At 43.4% G+C, this 20064-nt stretch overlaps 3 protein-coding genes across 3 annotated transcripts; all 3 read right to left on the minus strand.

Moving 5' to 3' along the window:
- Window positions 1-11798: 11798 nt before the first annotated feature.
- LOC140313655 (SCAN domain-containing protein 3-like) lies at window positions 11799-13447 on the minus strand. Its single transcript, XM_072391652.1, has 2 exons — window positions 11936-13447; window positions 11799-11861 (listed from the first exon to the last, which is right to left on the minus strand). Exons 1-2 carry the CDS (start codon window positions 13445-13447, stop codon window positions 11799-11801), a joined length of 1575 nt encoding a protein of 524 aa, XP_072247753.1.
- A 771-nt stretch (window positions 13448-14218) lies between these two features.
- Window positions 14219-17913, minus strand: LOC140314715 (TLC domain-containing protein 3A-like). The gene is made up of 5 exons (XM_072393068.1): window positions 17605-17913; window positions 17200-17283; window positions 16555-16774; window positions 14982-15077; window positions 14219-14629 (listed from the first exon to the last, which is right to left on the minus strand). Exons 1-5 carry the CDS (start codon window positions 17724-17726, stop codon window positions 14339-14341), a joined length of 813 nt encoding a protein of 270 aa, XP_072249169.1. The 5' UTR covers window positions 17727-17913; the 3' UTR covers window positions 14219-14338.
- Window positions 17914-18723: 810 nt separating this feature from the next.
- On the minus strand, window positions 18724-19808 carry LOC140313656 (GTPase IMAP family member 9-like). Its single transcript, XM_072391653.1, is given in 3 exon segments — window positions 18724-19021; window positions 19073-19290; window positions 19402-19808. Coding segments are annotated over 3 exon segments (813 nt in total). The 5' UTR covers window positions 19709-19808; the 3' UTR covers window positions 18724-18733.
- Between the last annotated feature and the right edge of the window lie 256 nt (window positions 19809-20064).

Genomic DNA, 20064 nt, shown 5'->3' on the forward strand with positions numbered 1-20064 from the left:
GCCTAGCATGAAATCTATAATGAAACAACTAAAGTACAGAGATAAACTGAAGATACTTTGACAGATGATATCCTGGCTTGCTATGGTGAAACCTGCTCGCTTTAGGCAGTATGAGGAAGGGAAAGAACACTGTATAAGCCAGAGAGACACAAATGAGCCCCGACTCTTTGGATGACGTCACCAAAGCTTGCAGTACTGAAGCTGTCCTGTGGCGTCCATGCGGGTCGATCTTGTTTGCTGACGTTGAGCTCCGCCCACATTGTACTTGCATTGAACCGCAGAAGAAGAATCTCTGCAAGAGAATAAGAAGAGTGGTGTAAAAACATTAGTGTATTACTGGTGAATTTGTGAGATGTACAGACTATCTCTGGTACAATCATATACAGTAGGTTTTTATACAGAGGTGTATGTTTTTGTTTCTGTTCTGGGGAAAATCTATAAAATCTTTGTTTTAAATATAGGCAGAATGGATTAAATTATGGACAGTAAGAAAAAAATATCTATCTAGGCAGAATGCATAAAATTATGGACAGGAAGAAAAAAAGATCTAATATATATAATTACAATTGTTTCATACATTGCCCTTTGGGAATGTGCTGCATGGTCTCCGCCACCAGATGGCGTCCAAAAAGGAGTCAATCGGGGCCCTACGTGGGCGTGGCTCAACGTTGAGCTCCGCCCACATTGCGCCACACCCCGATCTGCGGCCTGCAGTCAGGGGTACTTGGGCGGAAGAGCTTACTACGGTAAAAACCAGACAAGCTTATGTATTCGACTAAATATACTCGTTCCAAACGACACGCCTGGGCTGTTAACGAAGTTGACTCGACTGAAAGTAGCGAACTAATTAGCTTACCTGCATTTACGTACGCTCAGCAGCCATGGCACTGATTCTGAACAAAGGTAACGGAACACTTTTACTCTCTGTACGTTTAATTTGGCTATTACGTTGCATTAAATTCAAATCTGATTTTCGTAAAACTGTAGAATTTCTGTAAAATCTTGTAAAACTTATCCGTTATTGTTGGATTTTCTGACAATAAAGCTAAACCATGCCGCTAGGGGTGTGTGTTTGTGTGGTTTCAGGGGTTATAGCCGAATCCTTGCTTTTTCTTCCGGTCAGAGTTAACAACAGTAAACGTTCACCCGTGATGACTGCTGCACGTCTGTAATCGCACGACGCAGAGTGACTACTCGTAACATTCATGCGTTTTTTTGGCGAACACGGGCATTAATGCCTGCATGAAGGTAATTGAACATTTTTGTCATGCGCTCACCCGTATGCAGAAATGACATGCGTAAACTGTCACGCGTGACAAGAAGCTGCGTAGTATGAAGCAGCGTGTGCACGTCTGTCTGTCACTGTTTGACAAATGTCACGCGTTCACACACAAGTGTGGTCACAGATTTTAATGCTACGCAGGTGAAAGTTGACCTGCACCATGCTACTAACACGATAGGTCAATGCATCGAAGAGATATGGCCTCATCTCTTGCTTGGCGCATCAGTGCTAAGTTTGATTAGTTACTACAGGCAAGCAAAAGCGAAAATAAAAAATGCACATAACTTTTTTGCGGCTTGGTCTGAAGATTCTATGTGTCAAGTTCTGTGGAAATCAGAATATCTGCATGACCTGAAATGCTTTTTGAAGGTTTTTGATAAAAATCAAAATGGCAGAAAATCTAATTTGGCGGAAATTGACGTCATAGATCGATTGGACATGATTCAAGGATTCCAACGGTACCTCATTTGTGAAAAGAGTACTGACCAACGAGTCCAAAGTTATACAGCTGAATGCAGTTCAAACTTTGACGTGTTGGTGGCGCTAGAGAGTTCACTTTTTGGGCTTGAAAATTCTTGGCTTTGCTAATGGCACTGTCTTGAATACGTGTGCCAAATTTCAAAACTTTTTACCATAGCGTTCTAGGTTGTCATAGACTTCAATTGCAGCGGAAAGTAGAGGAATAATAATAGGAAAGGCTACAATAACAATTGTTGTGGGAGCTCCCTGGCTCAAAACAGAGCAACGCATATTACAAGGTGAGGAGAAGTTCTGTTTCAAACATGATTATACAACACATGTAAAACATAGTAGAGGTTAAATGCCATAATTTTCCATCTCACGACTCTTAAAGCAGATGTCTCTTCAGAGAGCATCTCCTATCCTAGCACTTACCTTGTACTTCCCTACCCCCTCTATCTTCGCACTTTATCTTTCTGCACTTCCTTCAATGCCTGCACCCTATCTCTACTCTGTCACCTCTGACAGAGTCGGACTAGTGGGTTTCTTCTATGTAGTTTATTGTTAGCTTTTTGTATAGCTTGTTATATCTTGATTTGTAAGTCGCTTTGGATAAAAGCGTCTGCTAAATACATAAACCTAAACATAAACATGTCAGTACAGGGGAGTTTCAAACAATCTGACTGTGCTCATAGGGAGGACTGCTATTCAATGTAAGGCCCATCCATCCATTTTCTATACCCGCTTAATCCGTCGGTCGGGTTGCGGAGGCGGAGTGGTGCACACAGTGCAGATCGACTTCTGGCCGCTTAGCATCAGAATCTGCGACCGCACGTGTTTGTGAACGCATAACATTTGTCAAACAGTGTGCAGACGTGCACACGCTGCTTCATACGTACGCAGCTTCTTGTCACGCGTGAAATACAATCTGCACGTAACAATGCACACATGCATAACAAAATAATCATGCATGTGCACACGTTGCTGCATATGTCTATGGTTATTTTGATATCGATATCACCTCATACCCGTGTGTGTTAGGGGTGCAACGGACAGGTAACCCATGGTACGGTCCGTGCCTCGTTTTTAGGCCATGGTTTCAGTTCAGTTTTGGTACGTTTTATGCGTAAAGATAGTGCTGGGCGGTTCATACCAAATACCGGTGTTATTTTTTTTTTATGATATGAATTTTTCATATACTCCAATATATGAGTGTGTACCTTACAAAATACTGGGAACGCAGAGCAGTGGAACGTCGCGCCACTGGACATTGTTTGAGAGGGGGCTGATAATTTTGAAATTGATTAATTGGATAATATGTGTGTATAAAGGAAACAACAAACAGATTAATTAGCTTCTCCGACGTAGAAGAACCCATTGGTCTGACCATCTATCCTCTACTTTTCTGCTTCTATCATAAGTGTGCTAGTCAGTTTCTATATTTGTCTAATTATTCTATTATTCTTCTACTTTCTTCTGCAATTGAAGTCTATGGCAGCCCCTAGAACGCAATGGTAAAAAGTATTGAAATTTGGCACACGTATTCAGGACAGTGCCATTAGCAAGCTCAAGAAATTTCTGTCTGACGTCAATTTCCGCATAACTAGATTTTCCGCCATTTTGGATTTTTTTTTTCTTCCAGCGAATTTATATTATTTTTTTCAGCAAAATATCTTTGAACCCATTGGTTCACCCAGATTGTCTGATTTCCACAGGACTTGACACATAGAATCTTCAGGCCAAGTCTCATAAAAGTTATCATGTGTCTTCCGTTTGCCTGTAGCAGCCAATCAAACTCAGTGCCAACATGCCAAACAGGAAGTGAGGACTTATCTCTGTGATGCATTGATCTATTGATGCCAAACTTGGTGTATGGACTCACGATGCCTTCCTGAGCCTAGCTATGCTGCTCGGTCCCCCCATCACTGCTTGCAGATATATTTGTAGTTTTATTTTAAAAGGGGGCGGAAGTTTATTTTGTTGGTTCTGTGTCGGATTTCCTGTGCTGGTGCAATCTGCTCTGTTGAGCTTGACGCGGTTCAGCAACGGCTACGTCAAAAATAGAAGTGCAACTTAAAGATAGCGAGAGCCGCTGCTGAGATGTGATGCGGTGTGCCCGATGGATGCACTTACATTGACTACAGTGGCAGCGATTAGCGTCAGCCATTACGTCCCCGGTGGGAATCATGGGTTAGTACTGTTGAGAAAGACAGCTTCAGGGAGATGATTATAATACTGGATCCCATTAGATTAGAAAATAAGATTAACACCCAGTTGTGCTTGAAAAAAAATTTACGTGTAACCTGTATAATTTTGAAAAATACTGTGATATAAACTTTTGGTCATACAGCCCAGCACTACGTGAAGAGAATTTTTTTCTTCCAAGATGTTCTCTTTATTTTGCTTGTCAGCAAAAACTGTAAGCATACCAGTATCACTGGTGTACTGAATAATATAACACTTTTCTTTCAAGTTAACAGTTACTAAACACAACTTTCAAATGGTGAAATTAAAATTCTGACTCGGAACTCAAATGTACTCATTTGTGTACAATTGAACACACCATTAGTCGCAGCACACAAACGCTGCCCTCTCAATGCGCGCTTCAATGTAAATCAGTCTAATTAACGGAACATTACTCCGCTGTTAGACTCTGTTAGCCCAGCCTTCCAGACCAGAGACCAGCCCCCACTAAACGGCCCACCGACCATCGGCAATCGCCAAGCGGGCCAGTTAGTTACTCTATCACCTGAGCCAAAGCGCCTTAGATGAAGTGTCTATCATACCTGTTGATTAAAGGTCAATGGTAGGTTTAAGTAGATTTGTATTCAATTGTTACACAGAAATCTGAAATATTACTGTGCTCAAACAAAACTGAACAGCTAAAGCAAGGTATGTGAAACTGTAGGGTCGTGACTAAAACTGTGTATGCAAGAAAGCAGAGATGTGTTTTTATTCTTAATATTTATAAAACTGAGCATATTTATGATGTTCCATTGTAAATCTCAGTCATTGTGAAAGTTTCCACTCAAGCCTTACTTTCAGTCCCATGTAACCATTATTATATGCAGACACATAGCAATACAGTTATGATAGACACATTGGCACCACATGGCAATGAAAGCAACAGTAAAGAAGAAGAAGAAAATTGTTCCTAAAGCAAAACTGAGACAGTTATCAGTGATGTGGGGAAAATAGAATGATCAGAATGAACTGTTAAAACATAACAGAGGGGCTCAGCTCTTAGGTTCAGGGTCTCTTTTGGACCCTACAGAGGTAAAAAAAAAAAAGTTGACTAAAAAGCACATCAGCGTCAGGGCTACAGGAGAAGGACCAGCAACCTCTGCTTCATCTGCATAAATAAGCTCTTTCAACAGAGTCAGAACAGATTAGCCTTCCTTAGGTTTCCCATGTCTCCAGTTATTCATAGTTCCCACAGGTGGTGAGTATGATTGTATTGATGAAACTACTAAAAAAAAAAAAAAACATTCTAATGTATTTGCCAGTTTTGTTTTATGTTAAATGTGATTGCTTTGTTCTATTTCCACGTGACTAAAATTGCTCCAACATCATGAAATGTACACATTCTTCTTTCATGAATACTAATTTGTATGTATGAAAAGGCATCTGCCTGTTTTTTTTTTTTTTTGTGTACACATCTCTGATGCTTTTGACCCCTGGTTTAGACCTGCCTGCCTGCTCGCCGACATTCCTGCCAACTATCCCAGACCTGCTGACAGATTTGATCTCTCTATCATGTTCTGGGTGTGCTTTCTCTTTGTCAAACATGTCCAAAATAACCTCACCTGGAGGTGTCTGGGAAGCATCCTAACTAGATACATGAAGCACCTCACATGGCTCAACTCTGATCTTCTTGTCTCTTAGGGCAAGTCCAAACATCCTTTGGTGCAAGCTCGGTCAAGTTTAATTCATGCATAACTTGGATGTTGCCTCTGGTTACTTGAGTGTTATCTTCCCATCAGTAGTCCCACCATTAGTTTTCAGCAAGATGCGACTCAGCAAGATGGCCACCGTGTTAATCAATATCAGCATCTTCATCATTGACATAGCAGAAGCGTATTCTGCCTGAAGTAGCTTTACCAAATCTCATTTGCCCTTTGTTGCTTCGATCATATTTCTCCAGGTCACTCCAGTGTCTGCAGAGTCTGCAGCTTCTCCACTCTGCTTTGTCTGTGGATGTCCAGCAACCTGTTCGTTCTCCTCACTGGGTATTAGACTGTTCTCCTTTCCCCCTCCTCTATGTTTTGGCACAGCTTTACAACCAGACTCTCAGGTGTGTGTGGTGACTGTACTTAACATTTACTACTATATCAATGTTTACTACTATATCAACTGTTGACCCTTATTAATGACTTTCACACAGAAAAGTTATTGCTCTAACCTGACTTTGACTTCACCATATATCCATCTTGTCTCTGCTCCACTCCATGGACATCAAAGAGCTGCTGGTGTCTGTGCTGACTACTCTGGGGCAAGTGGTAGGTGCAGAGGTGGTGTTGGCCCCCAGCAGCTGGTCTAGATCTTTATTCTGGCTCTACAATGGATGAATTGGACTGGACTGTTCGGTTCCACCCGAAGCCTGTGTGGGGGCAACACTTTAAAAATTAGGTGCCATCTTCCCTGCTGGTAGTGTGTGAGCTACCTGAACAGGTAGGAATCCTGCTGTTGGTGTAAACTCAACATACTTGTCTTTTATGATGAAGTAAAGAGCTACACCTCCTATTTTCCACATCAATTGTGGTTAGTATTACTCACCTTGTGAAAACGATTTATAGTGTCTGCTGTGGCTTTGAAGAGTCTGACAAATAACCTGATGAAGTCACAGTGATGTCATCATATTGAGCTTGAGGTCACTATGCATGACATGTAACAGTATACTGTATTTGGATCTTGGACTGTTAGTGGACTTTGAGTTTTGGCCTTTTTTCACTTTTTTGTTATTTTTTTTTAACCAAATTAATAGAGAAAAGATAAGTTGATGATGAGCAACCTGTTAGTTGCAGCTGTGCTTTGTTTAGCCATACCTGCTGGGATTTTCAGCAGGATACACATGACCTTAGTGGAGGAATATCTGCATGCAAATAAAGTGTACAGAAGTGAACAGGTGGATGTAGTATAAATAATGTGTATATATATAGCATATATTATAGTTTAGCTATTTTACACAACCTTTCACACTTGTTAGTGTCTTGCTCAGCTAGGGTCTCTGTTCAGTGTTAATTGTCCAAAGTCAGTAAAATCATGTTTATTCATTCATGAAAAAGTTGTGATAAACTTTTTTGAAAAGGGAACCGGAGCTGAAACTGTCACTAGTTTGAAGTTGATTCTTTTTGCCTTATAGCCCATAATGAAACACTTGTTTCCGTGTGTCTGTAGGAGTGGTCATGCTTGGATCTACCTCAGTATGGCCAGGGCACAGGTCTTTTAGCCTGGATGGAGTGCTGCTCTGTGTCAGACTCCCTGCAGCCCATCATGCTGTCTGGCCTCTCTCTTGACCAATGCAGGCTTGACCATGTCAGCATGTTCAGCAAAGGCCTGCTGGTGGTGCTGACTCAGACCCTTCCCTGGTGCTCTGTATCTCAATGGACCAGACTTCTTAGAGCCCTGAGGGAGCTGATGACCTCTGGTCGCCTGAACGTCCCCTTCTCTTTGGAATATGTGGACTATCTGTCTCTCCTGGACCTGAGAAGGTTTTCATGTGAGCTTCGTCTGTCAGTTCTTGCCTCGAGTGTTTCAGCTGCTCTGCGGCTCCAGCTGCTCTCACTGGCTGTCAGCTGATGGCTGGGCCCATGTCTGCAGGTTGTACGCCCACGCTGTGAGGGAGATGATAAAGTACCTAAAAGCTAAGCTGTCTCTTCGTTCACCAGGCACTGAAACTGTCTCTGTTTCACTGTCTCCAAAACCACCAGTGTCTGGACATTTAAATCCCATTCTCACTACAATCAAAGTTCCTAAAATGCACAAAGATGCAGGAAACGCTCCTAAGAAATCAAAAGAGTCACATATGGAGGAGGAGGTGGAGGCAGTTCTTTTTGTTCTCAGTAAGCTCTACTGCCACGTTTAGCACATCCAGGTAAGAAAAGCTGTCATAGTGGAATGGGCCAGGACTCTCAATCCATTTAAACTGTCAAAAAGTTTAATTAGGGTTTAAGTTTAATCTGTAAAATTGGTCTCTCCCAGGTGATGATGCCAGGAGGCCAGAGTGAGCCTCTGTTCCTGTGCAGTCTAGAGCAGGGGTCCCCAACCTTTTTTGCACCACGGACCGGTTTTATGTAGCCATTATTTTCACGGACCGGCATGAAAAAAACAAACTGAAAATACAACTGAAAAATACAACTCGCCATATCGCTGAATCAGTGGGAGCCCTGGGCTTGTTTCTCTGCAACGAGCTGGTCCCATCTAGGGGTGATGGGAGACAATGACACTCGAAGTGTGTTCCTTATGTCCAGTCTGTTCCGTAACTTTGTCTTGGTTGCTGTCACTGCAGAAAAGCCCGCTTCACAAAGATAGGATGTTGGAATTGGTAGCAAGGTTTTCAGTGCTTTTGTGGCGATGTCAGGATATTCTGCCTTGATTTTCATCCAGAACATCGGCAGAGTGGTTGTCTCAAATGTACGTTTAAAGCCACCATCATTTGCGATCTCCAGCAGCTGATCTTGTTGTTGCACGGACATGCTGGATTCGCCCCGTTTGTTTAGACTTAGACTTAGACTTAGACTTCCTTTATTGTCATTGCACAAAAAACACAAGGTGAATCTTGACAACGAAATGTCGTTACTTGGCTACCAGTGTAACAGAGCTAGACCTTATTCCTATACAATAAATATGTTTTCTATAACTAAGAGCTAAGAGCTAACTATATGCAGGGTAAATAAGTATATATATATTCATGTATATTGCACTAAGTTATTGATATATTGCACTAATTGTCAAAAGAAACATTAAAAATTGCACTGAGTTATTGCAAAGAGAAACATTAAATATTGCACTGAGTTATTGCAAAGAGAAACATTAAATATTGCACTGAGTTATTGCAAAGAGAAACATTAAATATTGCACTGAGTTATTGCAAAGAGAAACATTAAATATTGCACTGAGTTATTGCAAAGAGAAACATTAAATATTGCACTATAACAATTGCACTTAAGAGAACTAGAAAATAATTTCACAGTCAGAGTAAAGTAAATGCCAAGGAGTCCCCAGGTTCATGTTGAAGACAAAACTAGACTAACTAAGGTGCGTGTATTGTCCATGTCCATGGGGGGTGGTTTTTGTAGTGTCTGTGTGTGTGTTTAGGGGTGGAGGAGTGTTATGTGGCGTTAAGCAGTCTGATGGCCAGGGGGAAGAAACTGTTCAGTAGTCTGGTCGTTCTGCAGGAGATGCTGCGGAACCTTCTGCCGGACGCCAGGGGGGAAAACAGTCCATGGTTGGGGTGGGTGGGGTCGGAGAGGATCTGGTGAGCCCGGGATAGGCAGCGTCTGTCCGCGATGTTCTTGATGCAGGGGAGCGGAGCCCCCGTGATCTTCTCCCCTGTCCTCACCACCCTCTGTAGAGACTTCCAGTCAGAGGCCCTGCAGCTCCCAGACCAGATGGAGATGTAGCTGGTCAGCAGGCTCTCGATGGTCCCTCTGTAGAAGGTCTGAAGGATGGGGGGCGGGAGGGATGCTCTCTTCATCCGACGCAGGAAGTGCAGGCGCTGCTGGCCCTTCTTCACCAGTGAGGAGATGTGGGGTGACCAGCTGAGGTTGTCAATGATGTGCACCCCCAGGAACTTGGTGCTGCTGACGACCTCCACAGCTGAGTCGTTGATAAGGAGGGGTGTGTGGGTGGGTCTAGATTTCCTGAAGTCAACGATAATTTCCTTGGTCTTGTTGACATTCAGGATCAGGTTGTTCCCTCTGCACCAGTCCACCAGATGCCGCACCTCCTCCCTGTATGCCGCCTCGTTGTTGTCCCGGATGAGGCCCACTACTGTGGTGTCGTCCGCGTACTTCAGGATGTGGTTGGACCTGAGGCGTGGACGGCAGTCGTGGGTCATCAGGGTGAACAGCAGGGGGCTCAGGACACAGCCCTGGGGGGTGCCGGTGTTCAGGGTGATGACGTCGGAGGTGTTGTTCCCCACTCTGACAGCCTGGGTTCTGTCAGTGAGGAAGTCCAGCAGCCAGTTGCAGAGGGGGGTGTTTATTCCTAAGGGGCCCAGTTTGCCTACCAGGTCCTGGGGGATGATCGTGTTGAAAGCTGAGCTGAAGTCCAGGAACAGCATCCGCACGTGGGTGTTCTTCTCTTCCAGGTGCTCCAGGCTCAGGTGGAGAGCAGTGGAGACTGCATCCTCAGCACTGCGCTTGGACTGGTATGCAAACTGGAACGGGTCGTGTGATGGGGGCAGCGTGGAGATAATGTGGTCCTTAACAAGTCTTTCGAAGCACTTCATGATGGAGGATGTGAGTGCGACGGGGCGGAAGTCGTTAAGGCATGTGATGGTGGTTGTCTTCGGGACCGGAACGACAGTGGCAGACTTGAAGCACCGTGGGACGACGGCCTGGTCCAGGGACGTGTTGAAGATGTCCGTGAGCACGTGGGACAGCTGGTCCGAGCATTCTTTGATCAACCGACCTGGAATGCTGTCGGGACCTGCCGCTTTCCGCGCGTTGACCTTCCTCAGAACTTTCCGCACTGCTGATGCTTCTAGTCTGAGCGCCTGTTCGTCGGGGTGTGGTGTCGCTTTCCTCGCAGGGTTGGAGTTCAGCTCCTCAAATCTTCCGAAGAAGTTGTTGAGCTCATTGAGGAAGCTGGTGTCGTTCTGGCAGGATGAGGATGTGGGTTTGTAGTCTGTGACAGACTGGATGCCCTGCCACAGTTTCCTCGTGTCTTTGGAGTCTTGGAAGAGACCTTGGATTTTCCGGCTGTGGGCTCGCTTGGCGTCTCTGATGGCCCGGTTCAGGTTAGCCCTAGCAGACCTGAGAGCCACAGAATCACCAGATTTGAACGCAGCATTTCGTTCTCTCAGCTTCGCTCGCACCTCCTTGGTCATCCAGGGTTTCTGGTTTGCCCGAGTGACTATTGTTTTTGTTACTGTCTCTTTTTCCATGCACCAACTGATGTAGTCGGACACCGATGCAGCATACTCCTCCACGTTGGTGCGCTGGTTGTCTGTTGCAGCCTCCTTGAAGATGCTCCATTCAGTGCACTCAAAACAGTCCTGCAGTGCAGACATCGCTCCCTCAGGCCATACTCGCACCTTCTTCACTGCCGGTTTTTCTCTGATGAGCCGGGGCTGGTATGCAGGAATTAGCATGACAGAGAGATGGTCTGAGGAGCCCAGGTGGGGGCGGGGGGCTGCTCTGTAGGCCTTCTTTACGTTGGTGTAAACAAGGTCCAGCTTGTTCGCCCCTCTTGTAGCGAAGTCCACGTGTTGGTAAAAGTTTGGAAGCACAGTCTTCATGTTGGCCTGGTTGAAGTCGCCAGCAACAATAAAAACCCCTTCCGGCTGTGTGGCTTGCATGTCCGTGATGTTATGGTGGAGAACACTGAGGGCTTGCTTCGTGTTGGCGCTGGGTGGGATGTAAACAGCAACAATGGTGACGCTGGTGAACTCACGTGGCAGGTAAAAGGGTCGGCATCTCACAGTCAGGAGTTCAATGTCTGCAGAGCAGTGACTGGAGACCCAGGAAGCGTTGTTACACCAGCTGTTCTTCGTGTAGATGCAAACGCCCCCCCCTCGAGTTTTACCTGTGAGAGCGCTGCTTCTGTCGGCTCTAAATGTTGTTAGCCCGTCCAGGCTAACTGCGCTATCTGGGACCGATGCACTGAGCCATGTTTCAGTGAGGACAATGGCACAGCAGTTTCTTGTTTCAAGCTTTGAATGTAGTTCCAGCTTGAGGTAGTCCATTTTATTTTCCAGGGAGCGTACATTGGCGAGCAGCAGTGAGGGAAGCGGCGATCTGTACGGGTTAGCTTTTAGCTTAGCTGTTAGTCCTCCGCGGCAGCCGCGCTTCTGCTTCCTGTCGCACCTCTCCGACGTCTCCATGGGCGGCCACTAGTTGTGGGAGGGACCGCTGTTTCGCTGGCCGCTCGGTCCGCTCGGCGTAGCAGTCCGAGGCTAGCGAGTGCGGTCCGCGTCTCCGTGCAGAGGAAGTCTTGGAGCCCTAATTTCCTGAGACTAATTTAGTTTACAAATGGATCGCGGATCCATTCCCTCGCCGTTCGTGGGTCTTTTGTGGTCGGGAAGTAGCACTCAAACTCTTGTAAAAGCAGAGACAGGTGGTCGCGCACCAGCTGGGAGAATGCTGGCTCAGGCGCAGTGTCCTCCTCCAAAATCCCCGCTAATGATTGAAACATGTCAAATATCCCTCTGTCCACTCGCCGTCCCCATAATTCCAGTTTGGCTTTGAATGCAGCTACTTTATCTGCCAACTTGAACACAGTTGTCATTTTCCCCTGAAGTGACAGATTAAGTTCGTTGAGCAGGTTGAATATGTCGCACAGGTAAGCGAGTTTTGCGACCCAGTCCGCATCACTGAAATGAGCTGCCAGTGGCGACTTTTTTTCTGAGAGAAATCTCTGCAGCGGCTCTCGTAACTCAAACACTCTGGCAAGTGATTTTCCTCTGGATAGCCATCTTATTTCTGTGTGTAAGAGAAGGTGCCTGTGCTCTGCATCCATCTCCTCACAAAGCTGCTCGAACAGACGGGAGTTGAGTGCGTGTGCTTTGACGTGGTTAATAACTTTAACAACAACATTAAATACACCATGACGTTCAGGTGACATTTTGCGGCTAGCCAGCATTTCCCTGTGAATGACACAGTGCGTAAACTCACATTCAGATGCAACCTCCTTAATCCGAGTGGTTAATCCAGACATCCGTCCAGTCATGGCAGCAGCTCCATCCGTGCACACGCCGACGCAAAAGGACCAGTTCAGTTTTCCCGATATGTAGTCATTCAGAGACTTGAATAGTTCTGCCGCTGTGGTGTTGGTTGGCAATAACAGTGCACAAAACATATCCTCATGCACATCCTCCTCATAAAGATATCGCACATAAACGAGTAATATTGCCTTGTTGTCAATATCAGTAGACTCATCAACCTGGATTGCGTACCACGGTGACTTTTTAATCCTCTCCAACAGCTGCATCTCAATGTCCTCTGTGATGTCCTCGATTCGCGTGGTGACGGTGGTAGCAGAAAGAGGCACCTGTGCCACCTTTTTAACTGCAGTCTCTCCTAAAAGTTCACGGCAAATAACCTTGGCGGCGGGCAGGATCAGCGCTTCACCAATAGTAAAAGGTTTTTTAGCCTTAGCAATGCGGTACGCCACTAAGTATGATGCTCTCAGTGCACTTGCATTTACTGAAATGGTGGCCCTCAGTAATTGCTTCTGTCTTTCTTGCTCACGTTTTTTTCTTTCAAAAAAATCCAAAGTCTTGTTTTTTAATCCAGGGTGCTTGGTCTCCATGTGCCGAAGCAGTTTTGAAGGCTTCATCGCCTCGTTTGCTAGCTTGTCGCCACATATCACGCAAAGCGGGCTTGGCGAGTGAGACTCACCTGTGGCGATAAATCCAAATTTTAAGTAGGACTCCTGGTATTGTCTGTTAAATGAAGCTTTCTTTTTCTTCTTGGAGGTCAAAGGCTCCTCTTCTGTCTCCTCAGTTGGCCTTTTCTCCAAAGATGTTTGTTTTTTACTCATTTTCGCTGGTTTGCGGGCTTAGTTTTGGAATGACGCATCACGTGACCGAGACATCTTTACGTGTCAAGAGACGCATGCGGATGTTAAGCAGCACAAGAGAATCCGGTCGTTTTTTAAAATAAAACATCTTTCAGACTCTAATAAGCAATATAACAGAAATTATATAAATTATTTATTTTTTCTGTGCGGCCTGGTAACAAATGACTTACGGCCCGGTACCGGTCCGTGGCCCGGTGGTTGGGGACCACTGGTCTAAATGCTCAAGATTCTGATCATTAGCTGATGATCAAGGACAAAAGTTGAGTTGTCACAAACAGTTCACTCAACTATTGAAATGAAACAGAGCTGTGTGATGGTTTGGAATCTGAGCAAATAAATGCGAGCATTTCCAGCAATTGCTTTCTTGTTTTCATTACAAAAAGTATTAAGGTTCCAATATTTGAAATAAAAAATATGTTTAACCCTGCGATAAAAATCTTTTAACTTTCACAGCATTAAATATTTATTCCTGATCATAATTATTACATTTTCTTTGTAGTACTTCAATAGTTTTAACCCTTACATGCCATTTTGGACATATAAACCCATGTTTTTAAACGATAAAAACACAGTGCAAACTGGAATTTTTCAAGAACTGACAATAACACTGATTTTTAACGTGTTATTTTTTGAACAGTGAGTTTAAAACATTTTGTCAGTATTTTATGTTTGAAAGTGGGAAAGAGTGTTTACAAATGATAGAGAAACAACTGAAATGTACAATTTATGTAACTTTATTAAATCTAAAAATATGCTTTGTTCTGACAATGCAGACTATTAACTAAATTTAGACTTAATTCTTAAAATATTAAAGCTGCATTCTCAAAATATTACTGGAAATGGAGGGACTATTCAGTCTGACCTCAGCCTGTCTCTGTCCCCCTGCTGCCTCCTCTGTCTCAGGTAGAGTCTGTTAGCTTTCCTCAGCAGCAGGATAAACCAGTAGATCTGTGGAGCCAGGATCACCAGGTTACCCACATTGCATTGCAGAGGCAGATGAAAGGCTACCCTGTGAAGGGGAATCTCAAACTGTCGGCCATACATCCAGTACATGAAGGGGAAGAGCAGGATCCGACAAGTGAAGAAGGTCAGGAGGACAATGAAGCCGTTGATTCTGTGCAGCCTGGTGTTATCGAGGTGCAGCTGTGTGTCAGGTGGCATACAGAAAGTGAAAGGAAACAAGATGTGTAGTGGTGCCATAGTATCAACTCGTCTTATTGTATTTACTCAGAGAAACTACATTCTGACCTCTGACACTGACCTGTAAAATACTGGAGCTACGATCACCTCTGCATTATTATGGCTGTGCAGTGTCCTATGTTTACAGATTACATCTTCCTATAAATCAAGCTTTGGTTGATCAGCTTTTACAATTTGGGCCAGTCTTATATAAAACTGATTCTGTTCTCATTTTGATCTTCTCTGGCTAAGAGCAAGATGGATGGTTTCAGTGCCATTTAGTGGCAATAATACTGGTGATTTCCTTGTGGTATACCTGAATGAAAATCTTTCCAATGGAGATGAACGGGGTGCTGAACTCTGTGATGAACATGCAGCCAATGAAGAAATCTCCTAGTCCTCTCCTAAAGAACTGTGAAATCAAACACACTTGACAGTCGGCACCAAGCAAGCTTTAGTACACAAGGAAACAATAGACTGTATGTGATATAGGGACGCCACCCTCCAAACTTCTTGGATATCGATTGTAGGACTTGCCAGTCCCGTATGCACACCGCTTCGGCATATTGCTTTCTGCCGAAAGCTTGACTGGCCTCTTTTGCATAGTTACGGTTGCTAACGTAGGACTGGACAGAAGCCGTTTGTGGGAGGGGCTTCGCGAAGGGTGAGATCCAGTGTCAGACTAAAGCCCCTATACAGAGCGTCCTAAAGTGCCACAACTATTGTTGGTTTGTAATGGAAAATTAATTCTTATATACATTGTATTGAGTGTTACTGTGTATGACCTGCAAATGACCGAGCTGCAAGGTACCACCCTGCCCTGTTTTCTGAAATTCCTCTTTACAATGGTGGGCTTGTTATGAGATAGCTGCACTTTAGGGGGGACAGGGTTAGGCTGGTATTTATGACTGTGTCTGGGTAACCTCAACTGATGGTTGGGGAGGAAAGTTAGAAGAACAATCAACTATACCCAAAGACAGATGACGTGATGAGCGGGCAATATAACTGTGTTTTTGCCTCAGTGGTCAGAGCAACTCTGTATTCTGTACTGTGTTGTTCTCTCTTGCAAAATATTATTATTAAAGCCTCTTATCTCCTTAGAAGAAAATAACTGACTCTGTGCGTTACTAAATTTCCACCACAGGTTCCAAAACATCTCTGGCTCCAATAGACTCATATTTAACAATGTACATTTCTCCTTCATGCATATTAATTAAATTATTTTCTTCAACAACAAACTGTCACAAATATTTCATAATTAAATAGTAACCAGGTCTCAGATTACAATACATAATTTTGGCCAATCCAATTTCAACTATAACTCTCTAGCTTCACATTCTTGTCCAAAAACAGTCACCAGCATGGTAACAGCTGAATATCGAACTCAAGACTTAAAATCTTCAGCTCGAAACCCAATGATGATGTCATGTCTCTTTTTTATTTGTGACACTGAAATCAATCTCACCACATCTTGAAGGATGTCACAAATCCTAAAATGAACTTAATGAAGGATGCAGTTGGATCATACGACTCCATCCACAACCTATTCCACTGTTAAGGCTTGGTGGGCATGGCTTTTAAAATAACATGATAATCTACTTTGAGGTGGGCAGAGTGGGATGGTTGAACTCCACCTTCCCACAGGTTGCAGCAAGAGGCTACTGGGATTCACAGCGACATAATTACTGATAACTGTATGCCTAAGTTTGTTTCATTTTGATAAATGCCTGCTGCTTTGACTCCTCTCCCCTCAGCTCTCTTCCTTGTCTCCTCAGTGCAGGTGGGGGGGACTAAAACTCAAAGAGGAAGGCAAAGACTCAAACTGAGGATGGACATACTGAGAAATGAGAAGAGCAGTGTGATTAAATGATCATGACATCTATTCTTACCAATGTGATAGGCATGAAAATAAGAAGCAAGGCCACATGATGAAGGACCAGCATCCAGTCCTTGATGAGGAAAGCCCTCACTGTCTGAAGAGAGTGGCTGCTGTGTGACCCGGAACCACCTCTGACCCTCTCAGTGTGGTAGTGGCTCAGATACATGGCATAGATGTCAAAGGCCATATAGGGAGCTCCAAACAGAACAAAGTTGTTGACCAGCCAGTGACTGTGTACAGAGATAGTGAGCATTTTCATTGGATTAATATCAGCAAACCAGAAACAGCATATTTTTGGTGAGTTGTTTAGCCACAAAAGCCTTAGAAATGTAATGTGTTAAAGGGGAAGGGGTATTTTTAAACCTAGACCTTATTTCTGGCATTAAATACGTTCATCTACTCACCGAGAGCAGTTTGGTGAAAGTCGGCGTCCTTCGTAAGATATTTAGATTCCTTGAGATCCATATAACGGAGTGAACGGGACTTAGAGATGCAGCCTCTAAATAAGGCATTATCTGTCTTTCAAACTGTTCTCAGTGAGTAGATAAACACATTTCATGCCAGAAATAAGGTTTAAAAATACCGGAGTTCCCCTTTAATAACGTATACAATGCAAATGTTCTTTATTGTGATTTAAAACAACACACTTCCCCACCTGTCAGTCATGACGTTGCTGCAGGATGACACAACTGAGACTCCAGCTGCAGTTGCCAAAGATGCATGAAGAGTGGAGACCAGCCTGAACAAACAGCCATGCACAAAGTTAACACTGAAACTGTGGACTACACGTCCTGTTTGGGTTCCTACACAATTACTTTGTGTGTTGCTTATCAGTACCAATGTACACATACATAAGAATAAATTATAAAACTGATTGTTTCGTGAATTAGGGAGAAGTTGTTTCTTATAGTTGTTCATTAGATATGCACCGAATTTACCCGCTCTGCCCTTTTATTCAACATATCTCCACAACGTCATTAAATTGTCAGAAAAACGACTCAACATTAAATTGCCAGATGTGTGAAAGGAGTTTCGTAAAGCGGCTCGTGAGGATGCAGACCTCTCACTGACAGAAACCACGTCGGCTTCCCCCCATTGCGTGAAAGTGTGTTTAAGTATTTTCCTAAGACAGTAGAAAAGCCATGGAAACACCACAGCTCCACAGACCAGGGAAGTTATCATGATACCGCCTGTTCTTCCTCCTCCTACTGCCGTTAACAACCACCTTAAGTCAAGTAAAAATCCGTTACAGTTAGACAGTTACAGGTACAATCCACGACAAAAAGCCTGACGTAGCTATCAGCTAACGACTACTATTAGCCTGTTAGCTTGTTCCCTATAATGTCTTTTTTTGTTCGTTTGTTTTCATTAACTTCCTGGTTCCATTTCAGTCGGAGGGCATTGGTCGAAAGAGAAGCACCATTATCCAATAGAAATAATCCACCTTAGACAACCTTCATGTTCACTAAATTTATAAACAATTACCGTTAAAGACATATAAATTAGATGTAAGACTATACTGTACACACATTATGTATATATACACACACATATAAATGGAATACATTTCAGTTTATTTTACACGTTTGCATTTTACTTGTTTTTGTTGCTATTTTGTATCAATACGTCATAGTGAATTTAACATTCCTTTATGTTTTGCTTTTACTTTGTATATAAATAAAGCTCAGATAGATAGATAGATAAACCTTAATTCATCAAGATGCAATGGAGCTCACTTCAGTTTAAGACAAATTAACTTCTTTAATAATACAAAATAATTGTTTTAGCACTGTAATACTGTAGATTCATTATATCTTCAAAAATTGGGACTGCCAAATGCAACAATTAAAAAAGACAAAAACAAACAAATGAACAAAAATGAATGTATAGAATGGGGCATGAGGAGCCTCTAATATGCAGAGTTTGTAACTACAATGTAGAATCATCCTGTCATAACACATAATAGTCATAATAGTTTTTTCTCTGGCCTAAAGTTTAGATACAGGATTGTTTTTTAGGGATGGATATGCATATGATTTTCTAAAAACCCAGTGGAGGTACATGAAGAAAAACTCTCAAACTGAATGTCAGGAAACATTGTGCAAAATAAAGTGGAACGGCACAAGCTAGTGACGGAACCTCAAAGAACTGAGATTTGATGGGTTTCAAACCTCAGATTTGTGCGGTTTCTATAGCTTCTCCACCATCTCCAGAAGCTGATTTACTTGAGTTTTTGAACCTGTATATGTATCAAACACATAATGCTGATAATCACATCTATCCAGCACCCACTGCAGAGGCTCTCCTTTCTTCTTTATGTAGTTCTCAATTGTCCTTCCTCTCAGTGCGTCTTTTTAGGTGAACAATACTATCGTACTCCTCCAAACATGGTCCCCCAATACACTAAGATATGTCTCCACAGCTCCTCCGTCTTTCTCTCTGAATGAGCCAATGGGAACAGCCATCAGGAACCTCACCTTGCTCCATGCAGGACACAGTGAGGGGCTCTGAATGATTTAACTCCTCACCTGCTCAGGATTGGCCAGACCAAACAGACTCCACTCAGGAGTGTCTACCACTGTCACAGGCCACCCTGATATTTCTGCATAGCCTGAAGAGCAGTTGATGGTCTTGATTTCACTCTGAAATTCCCCTCTGTCCAGGATCATGTTCCCTGCTGAAGTCTTCCCGGACATTCTCCTTCCCAGGAGGATGAGGCTAAGGGCAGGTTTCAAACCAGCTGGGCCTGTTGTAAATCAGTAACATATAGTGGAGCAGTGATTATATTTTGTATAGCTTACACATATTTAATTTGTATTGTTGATTGAGCAATCAGAAATAAAAAGTCAGAGCTTACCTCTGGGTGTATATGGCCATCTGGAGGTTATCAGTTCTCTTTGTCCTGGACTCCTGTTGATCAATGTCATTTCTCTTTCCTCTTGCCTTGCATGCCACCTTTGCTCCCCCCTCATGCTCATATCTTGTCTCACCCTGTACTGGATCTCCCTGGGATGTTTTATAGCCATCCTCCGGATTTTCTCAAAGAGCTCTGTATTCTGACCCAGTGATACACTGGACTGACTGGTCATAGCCTGATACCTGTTCCCACATCTCTCCAGCAGCCACTGAAGAGTACCAGCCTGTCGCCTTAAGTGCTCCTGCATGGACAACCCCCCTTAAGAACAGAGAACTTCACTGAATAATATAAAAGAGAAATAACAATCTCACATTATGTGGTATTCACGGTGCCTTGGATGTTTGAACTCTGAATGTTTTGCTTTCCCTTTTCTGCTTTGCCATTAACAGCACATTTTCACTAGCAGTTATATTGTCCTATTTGTTATGAAATTAAACATAAAATATGACATACGAACACAATAATGGTACGTTCACAAACCACAATAATGGTATGTGAAATGTTAGCCTCTAAAAGAATAAAACACAGAGAAATTATAACATGCTGTGGTTTTATAACCTCAAAGAGTAATCAGTACCAACTGTCCACAGACAAACTGTAGAC

This window comes from Leuresthes tenuis, unplaced genomic scaffold, assembly GCF_036924035.1.
Source record: "Leuresthes tenuis unplaced genomic scaffold, fLeuTen1.0.hap1 SCAF_9, whole genome shotgun sequence".
NCBI classification, from domain to species: Eukaryota; Metazoa; Chordata; class Actinopteri; order Atheriniformes; family Atherinopsidae; genus Leuresthes; species Leuresthes tenuis.